Source organism: Merops nubicus, unplaced genomic scaffold (genome assembly GCF_000691845.1).
Source record: "Merops nubicus isolate BGI_N331 unplaced genomic scaffold, ASM69184v1 scaffold2942, whole genome shotgun sequence".
Taxonomy (NCBI): Eukaryota; Metazoa; Chordata; class Aves; order Coraciiformes; family Meropidae; genus Merops; species Merops nubicus.
Window position 1 is genome coordinate 63,691 of NW_008592683.1, and position 8,729 is coordinate 72,419.

Sequence of the window (8,729 nt, forward strand, 5' to 3'; positions counted from 1 at the left end):
GACGGCTGCGTGGCCGTGGTTTCGTGCCCCAGACAAGCCACTCTCCATGATATCTGAAAAGTCCTGGCAGTCAGGGGAGGTCCCTGGTGAATGGGAAAAGGGAAACACTGCACCCATTGTTAAAAAGGGCAGAAAGGAGGAGCCTGGGAACTGCTGACCTGCCAGCCTCACCTCTGTGCCTGGGAAGATCATGGAACAGACCCTCCTAGAAACCATGCTGAGGGGCATGGAGGACAGGGAGGTGATCTGAAACAGCAGCATGGCTTCACCAAGGACAAGTCCTGCCTGGCCAACCCAGTGGCCCTCTGTGATGGAGCAACTCCATCAGTGGACAAGAAAAGAGCTACAGATGTCATCTATCTGGACTTCTGTAAGGCCTTTGACACAGTCCTCCACAACATCCTTCTCTTTAAGCTGGAGAGACATGGATTTGATGGGTGGACTGTTCAGTGGATTAGGAATAGGTTGGATGTTTGCATGCAGAACAAATGTCTCAATGTCCAGATGGAGATTTACCAACAGGACCAAGCTGAACGGGGCAGTGGACATGCCTGAGAGATGGGATGCCATCCAGACGGACCTGGACAAGCTTGAGAAATGGGCCCATGTGAACATCATGAGGTTCAACAGATGATATGCAAGGTCCTGTACCTGGGTCAGAGCAACTCCTGGTATCATTACAGGCTGGGGGATGATGGGACTGAGAGCAGCCCTGCCGAGAAGAACTTCAGGATACTGGTGGGTGAGAAGCTGGACATGAGCTGGCAATGTGTTTTTGCAGCCCGAGAGGCCAACAGTATCCTGGGCTCCATCAAAAGAAGCATGGCCAGTAGGTCGAGGGAGGAGACCCTCTACTCTCCCCTGGTAAGAGCCCACATCCCTTTGGAAATTAGACTTTGCAGACTTCCATACTTCCCACCCTCTACTTCTCCTGTGAATGAGCAGTATTTTTTCCCATTTTCCCTGCTTTTGGGTTTGCAGTGCTGTGCCCAGCTCTGGAGTCCTCAGTGCAAGAAGGACATAGACCTGTTGGTGCCAGTCCAGAGGAAGGGCACAAAAATAATCAGAGGACTGGAACATCTCTCCTGAGAGGAAAGGCTGAGAGAGTTGGGGGTGTTCAGCCTGGAAAAGAGAAGGTTCTGGGGAGATCTTACTGCAGCCTTCTAGTACTTAAAAGGGTCTGTAAAAGAGATGGGGACAGTCTTCTTTGCAGGGCCTGTTGCAACAGGAGAGAAATGGGTTTAAAGTGAAAAAGGGTAGATTTAGACTGATTATAGGGATGAATTTTTTTGCAGTGAGGGTGGTGAAACACTAGAACAGGTTGCCCAGCATGGTGGTAGATGCACTGTCCCTGGAAACAGTCAAGGTCAGGTTGAACTGGGCTCTGAGCAACCTGCTCTAGTTGAAGATGTCCCTGCTCACTGAAGAGGGGTTGGATTAAATGACCTTTAAAGGTCCCTTCCAACCCAAACTATTCTATGCAGTGCTCACCTGCTCTAGAGTGGGCACACTGAACTTGCTCCTCTTATGCAGCACAGTCTGCTTCTCACTTTCTTTCAGATGAAAGTGAAAATCAACTGCACAGGTTTAACAAACCCCAGGTCATGGAGTAAATATTGCCTTTGCAGATTTATCTGCTGTCCAATGACTCTCCACTGCTGAAATCAAACAAATCCTTATTCTACCATTCATGCTTCTTCCCACCACTATATTGAAAACTTCATCCTTGCAACCTAAGTTGCTCATATTTGCTGAAATGCCCATCAGCTCTGCAAATCAGCTTTATGAACCAGCTGAGAAGAGAAAGCCTCTCCCATATGTCTCATAAATTAGGCTCATGTTCTACTTCTCACAATCAAGCAGACAGGGGTAACTGGTGGGTCAACTTGCGCCGACTTCAAAAACTTCCCGTGTGAAGCATCAGGCGTTTTGTTATGCTAATTGTTCTGATTTGCTAGGAATAAACATGCCCTAAAACAGCTTAAATAAAACCTCTGAGGTAGGGAACAGTTGGTGAGCCCTGAAGGTTTTGCTGCAGACACAACAAGGAACATCTGACGTTCCCTAGGGCACTCTGCTTGATGCTTTGTTTTGCTAATTTTTTCTTGGGTTTGGTGTTGTTTTTTTTTTCCCCAAACTGTGGTTTTATATAAGACAATGTCAATGAATCAATGAATCAGTGTGACAGGATCCTCCATTAAAAAAAAAAAAATCATAAAATAGCTCATGTTTCTTAACATGGAACCTCTGAATTCCCATGATGTAGAATTTTTACAACTAGAGGCTTAGTATTTTTAGGCTTGCACAGAAATGCAAGCCAAAAACAACAACAAGAAGGAGCAAATGAAAGCAACAGACTGATTTGAGCTGCAATATCCATCTGCTGCTCCTTCCATTTAAAGGGTAGGATTGTGATGCTCACCTGAAAGACCCTACTGGTAGAACACAGCCAACCCCTCAAACCATTGATCAAGAACTTGATTAGAAGTCTAGGTGTGCAGCCCACAGTTGTTTGACAGCTTATTCCAACCTAGGCATGTCTCCCATTCAAGAAAATTCCAGTCTAGCATTTCTACAGCAAGCAGAGAGCCTGGCTCCAATTCTGTCTTTATAAGCTGACTCTCCAAAGGCAAAATGGACTGCAAGAGGCAAATATTGTGCATCTACTATCCCCTGACACTCCAAAAACACATGGGCATGCTCATTTTCCATAGCTCTGTGACCACTTCCACCTGGCTGAACAGTAAAGTAAAAGCACAGTAAATAAAAATAAAACAGAAAATCCAGAACATCAAAAGAAGCATGTTTGAACCACAGAAGTTATGATCATTATTCCAAATTATCTGATCTTTTCAATTGCCTTGGTTTTCCTTAAATGGCAAGATTACCCTGACATGGGAAAAAAGATGATGAATTGGAATAACTTAAAGGTATAATATAAGATCTATATTTTAGATATATATAAGCTAAAAAGTTAAGCTAAAAGCTGGGCTCTGTTATAAGGTAGTTGGTTTTCTGTGTTTGTTGTTGATTTGTGTGGGTTTTAAAATCTAGAGGGGGAAAAAAATGAGACTTTGCAGACTTCCATACTTCCCACCCTACACTTCTGTGAATGAGCAGTATTTTTTCCCCATTTTCCCTGCTTTTGGGTTTAGACATTAATGTTGTCCTGAAACATGTCAAAATCCATCAGTTGGTAAGAATCCATTACCAGTGGAGTTCTTTTGGGATTATGTTATGCAGATGTCATGGAAAAGCTTATTACAGTGAATGAACCTGATATGAACCTCATGTAGTGCAGCACTGGCAGGAGAATCTTAATATCTAGGGGAAAAAAAAAATCCATCTGCAAACCCACACATTGCAATAATAAATCCAGCTACCTAGAAACTTCCATCTTTTTCTATACTGCAATTCAAACATAGCATCACTTGAACCATTCACAACCAATTTCACATTTCTGTAGGTTAAAACCAAACCAACCAACCCAACCCCCAAACAAAACCCACCCAACAGATTTCATCTGGTGATGTGACTTGCCACAGGGCTTGGCATCTTTCTAGTTCCCATCAAGACCAAGTCTTATTTTGGGTTGTAAACCTTCTCAGGGCTACTGCAGAAGCACCTCCTGCTGCCCTTTTAAAACTGATGTTGTTCTTTAGTTCCTCTGGGAGTCTGTGGTGTTGTGACTGGACTGGTTTTGGACTGGACAAGTTGACTTAAAGCCTTCTCAAACAGCCCTTCACCTCGTTGTGCCCTGGCACAAAATGTGCCATTTGGGGGATGGGAGTAGCATTGAGGTGTTCTGGCCTCCTTCTCATGCTAGAATTGTACTATCATTCCTTTTTTTATTCTCTTCCTCTCTTTAAATAGAAGTTCTAATCCATGTGGTTGCAGTTAAATATAAGATAGTCACAAAATTAACTACAAAGCATGAAACAGGAAATCAGCATAAACACATTCAAGTGGATAAACACTTAAAAAACCCCAAAAAGCCACCAAACCCCCATAATAACCACTTGTGCTGCAAGAGGAACTCTCATATAATTAGGGGATAATAAATGGAGTTGATCAAGAATGCTTTTGGAATCAATTGTATGCAACATTTTCCTTCCTGACCTTGGCACAAAAAGTAAGTCGCACTAATTGCCTCTGCTGATAACCCAAAATTATGACACATTGTTGGTCCTGGGGAATTGGTGTATTACAAGGAGCACTCTGTGACCCGAGGACTGAGCTACAAAAAATCCAAAGGAACTGAATAGTACAAAGGTCATGTGGTAACAAAGGCATCTGCAATACATGAGGAACTGATCCCCTGAAAAAAAAAGGGAGGAAAACAACCTGAATTAGTATTAAAATGTAAAATGACTTCATTTCACAAATAAGATATAGCTGAAATAAAGGCAAATGTGATTCAGACAACACTTCTAGGGAAGACAGGCACATATTAATGTCTTAGTTCAATGCACCAGGGTAAAATATTAGTTATAAAATGCTACCTGGAATAGATTTTTTTACACCTCCAGCTATGCATTTGCTTTTGGACAAGAAGGCAAAACACTGTATGCTTCTGAAAGATAATGCATGGCCCAAACGTATGAGCAGCTTGACCATTTCCACAGAAAATGAGTTTTTAGACCTAAACATTAGCATGTAAATGCATACATGTATTTTAAATTTCAGTCTTCTCTGAAAGCTGCCTTTCAATTTGTAAGGCTAAGTGTATAGAAACTGGCCAGGAACCACTTAATTAAACATTTTGAGAACTAAATTAGTTTTTTTCCATGATAGAGAACTGCTAAGAATGTAGAAAACTGGTTTGGGTCTATCTGAAATACATTACTTCTATTTCTTATCAGTGACTTTGTGCAACGTTTAATAAGAATTTAAAATCTTGCAGGCATGGCAACCTTCCAAAAAGAGATGAGAGTGATTTACACCACTCCTCTGTCTCCTCAAATCTGTTCCTTACTGCTGGATCTCCTCTCAGTCGAGGCTTTGTAAGGGACAGAATTCAAGCTCACCTTGGTACATTCCTATGAATCCTGGTAGTCATTTTATTTGCTTTGTAAAACACAGGTTGCAAGTCTCCACTGAGGCTCAAACTCCCTGTTAACCCCCAAAGACCATTTCTTCCAAATGGGCATTTAATTTACTTTTAAATAGCTGATCAGTTGTAGGAAGTTGGGTTTTTTTACCATCTGAATGGAAATGGATCCTGCTTAGACACACTCTAGCCTTCTTAGCTTCAATTTTGGAAGTGCAAGAAGGTATCAAGCGACCAGGTATCAAGTTTGTGAACTAGGAGGTAGAAGACCTGGATCCAAGTGGAAGCCAGTGGAGAGAAGATAAGATCTGTTTCCACTGAAGTAACATGCAGGGTAAGGACCTGATCATTAGTGGTGTGCCACTAGAAGCACACCAAATGTTCTGACAGCTTCCTAGTTTCATGAGAAAGGAGGGAGCCTTGTGTAGAACTAAAATAGCTGCATGTAATTTTCTCTTGTTTCTGTACACCTACAATGACAGCTAGTAAATGATCTGCTGATGTTCTACTAGAGTAAAATATGTTTAGTCTAAAATATAAACCCCAAGAAGTTCCCACGAGGCTGCAACAAGTGGCAATATTATTGCTCAGGGGATAACAGGAAAGCAGAAACCAAACCAACACCAGGTCAGAAACCCCTTGCTGAATTTGTATGCACTGCAGGGTTTGCTAATTACTATCACACAGAAGGAAGTGAAAACAATGAAGCAAGGATGTAATCCAGTCAAGTCTTCACCAAGGATATATAGAGCCTGGAAGGACCCCACTTAAACCCAATTAGAGAATATATCAAATCTAATAAGGGCACTTGACTGAACATTTCCCACAGACAACAGAGCATCCAGACATTCTCATTCCTTTCCACTTCCTTTTCCTCCTTCCAGTCCCAGGAAAAATGAGGAAGTTTGCTCTTGTTTTCACTTTATTATGAAGAAGTGGCTTAATTAAGTTGTAAATCACCAAACTCAGAGTGGAGAATTGCTTAAGATGAGGTAGAAAGTCAACAGTGATCTCAGAATATCCTACCAGATAAAGGAAACACTAAAAACACTAAAGAGGCTATTGATCTTAGACTCTTTTTTTGGTATTTGACCTCCATTAAACTTCCTCTTAGTGTTTTTCTCTTTTATAGCTTCTCCCTTAGATGGCAATTCAGAAAAGCACAAGCTGAAAACCATCTACATGATAAACTTGGTATAACCCCACCCACTGGCTGACTCCAGAATATCAACTGCAGCCACACCAACTGAGTGAACCTTTAAATTTACCTACAGACTAATTAAAAAGATGACTATCAGCAAAAACTGCTCAATCACTAAGATCCTAAAAGACATTTTCAACTAGGGTACTTACTACAGCCTTCAAAGACTGGGAGTTCCCAACAGAAGTGACTGAAGACTTCACCAAGATTTTAGACATGCCAGAATTTTTCACTCATAAAAAAAAATTAAGGTACAAATAGTCTAATATGATAGTCTGATATAAAACCAATTAAACACAGGCTGCTAATGCTGAATTCAAGATTTACAATCAAGAACTCTAGTGTCTCTGAAGTACTTGAGAAATCATGAAGTGACAGGGCTCTTTCTTTATGAAAATGGTTACAGGAATTTAGATGCACCAAGAAAAATAAAGTCACAGGATAACACTCATGAGGCTGTAAAGTTCTGTTACTGGAAGACCACATTGAAACCAGTTATCAGCAGCAACAGGGCAATATCTCTATAACCAAATATTTAGTAATTGGGAGTCTGAGGAAAATTGGCAAACTTCTGCTCTGATCAACTTTTGTGCCTGGGAAGCACTTTTTGCACCACTAACCCAGAAGGTTTGCAAATCAGTGATTCAAATTAACATGTGCAGGGATGAACAGGAGTGAATTAATGACCTGTTAGAATTTATAAGGGAGATCCTAGTCAGTTAAAGTCTTTCAGGCACAAATTTGAGCTCAAATTCAACATTGACAGTATCAAATCAGGCCAAATAATTTCAGAGAGGTTTGGCAGGGATCTCAGAAGTTACCAAAGGTGGAATCATTTCCACTGGCACCTCTTTGGCATACATAAATAAGTCTTAGCCAGTTTTGGAGAAGATTTAAAAAAATACCTGATCCAGTTCAGGTGCAGAAGTACAAAACCCAGCCCCCCAGACTGACTTTCCTATCTCAGCCCTAAAAATTGAAGTCTATTAAAGTTCAAAGCCTTTTTGCCCTTCACTTAACCCATTCCTAGCAGGAAGAACTCAACCCTTTTAATTTTACTTAAAGTTAAACCTCTGTTCTCTCAGTTAGACCAAGCATAAGGAGTAGAATTTAGGTTTTTATTTGATTCCCTCCAGCTGTAACAATACCTATGTGTATCTACATGCATTACTGTCTGCTTGTCTGGCTGAAGGATTTTTCACTAAGGCACTGTAGGCACATTCAAGTGTTCTCCCTAAGAGCAGAAAGCTGCTTCAGTTCACCTTATTTTTGTAAAAGTCTTTCTTATAATTTTGAGCACAATATATTGTCAAAAAAAAGCTTTAGAAGTCATCATTTATAAAGCTGTATCAGGTACAGCTCAGTACAGACACATTCTTAGAAAGGCAATGAAGTGACACGTGTAAATAAATTGGTATTAATGTGTTTTGGTCTGTTTTAAAAATGACAATATGTAAAAGCTTTAAGGCAGCTTTTCTTTTGACTTACCCCATAGTCATTAATTTGAAAACCAGAGCACAGATAATTAGATACTATGGCAGCAGCCCAAACTGAGATGTCTCATGGATATGAACTCATGCAGACAGACCTTTTCAATTCATCCTGCTCTTGCTACATAATAAAACCAATAAAAAATAAATAAAGAAGTTGAATATTATTAAATACCTACCTGAGAGCTTCATGAGGAGCTCAGAGGCTGCCTTGACTGACATGTCCTGCCTCATCACATTTGCTGGGGCTTCCTGTGGCTTGAGCTTCTCCTCGGGGATGTTTGGTGTTGAGGCTTCAGGTTCCTGGCTGAAGACATAGCTGGACTGAGACAAAGCTGAACTTGCAGCTTCTTCATCCTTAGGCTCCTCTTTCACTTGAAATGTAGGAGTCAAGGGCTCTTTTTGATTTGCAGCTGTCAAGAGAAGGAAAAACATGAGACTTAGTGAGGTGTATAATGCAACAGGAAGGAACCATCTAAAGCAGGCACTGGCAGCAGGCATGTCAATCAGTATTCAAAGACAAACTTCTGCATCTTTTATACACAGGGACACTTTTGAGACACAAAACCTGCATGTACCAGAGCTCAAGACACCATAAAAGCCTTCCCCTGGTCATTGGTTTGTAGGTCTTGTGTAGGCTTGATGGAAGTTCATCTCACACAGGGGCAAATTTGGCCCCTGGGTGCTACAAATTGAGTTCTTACAGCATGGAAATGAGACAAGAGATGAAAAGTAGAAAGATAGGAGACCTAAGAGGAGAGTAAAAGGAATAAGACAACAAATTCTTAGCTCCTCAAAGTTGGTATTTGTTAAGAAAGAGAACAGAGGAATTTTCAGAAGGCAGCTGTGCACTGGAAGGTGCTATTAGAGCACTGTTCCAGGTTCTACATCCACAAAAAAAGAGAGAAAGTTTCAAATAATCCCTTCAAATACTCCATGTAAACAGCCTCAGAGAAGGGTAGAGAGACCTTGGAGCTGCTTAAAATCT

At 41.0% G+C, this 8,729-nt stretch overlaps 1 protein-coding gene across 1 annotated transcript in view; it reads right to left on the bottom strand.

Moving 5' to 3' along the window:
- The window catches only part of ZNF827 (zinc finger protein 827), a gene marked incomplete at its 5' end in the record, with an annotated part of 70,147 nt that overhangs the window by 35,666 nt on the left and 25,752 nt on the right, over positions 1–8,729 (bottom strand). Inside the window, one exon of the mRNA XM_008935213.1 lies at positions 7,921–8,154. Coding sequence (XP_008933461.1) covers positions 7,921–8,154 — 234 coding nt within the window. The remainder of the gene's footprint in view (positions 1–7,920; positions 8,155–8,729) is intronic.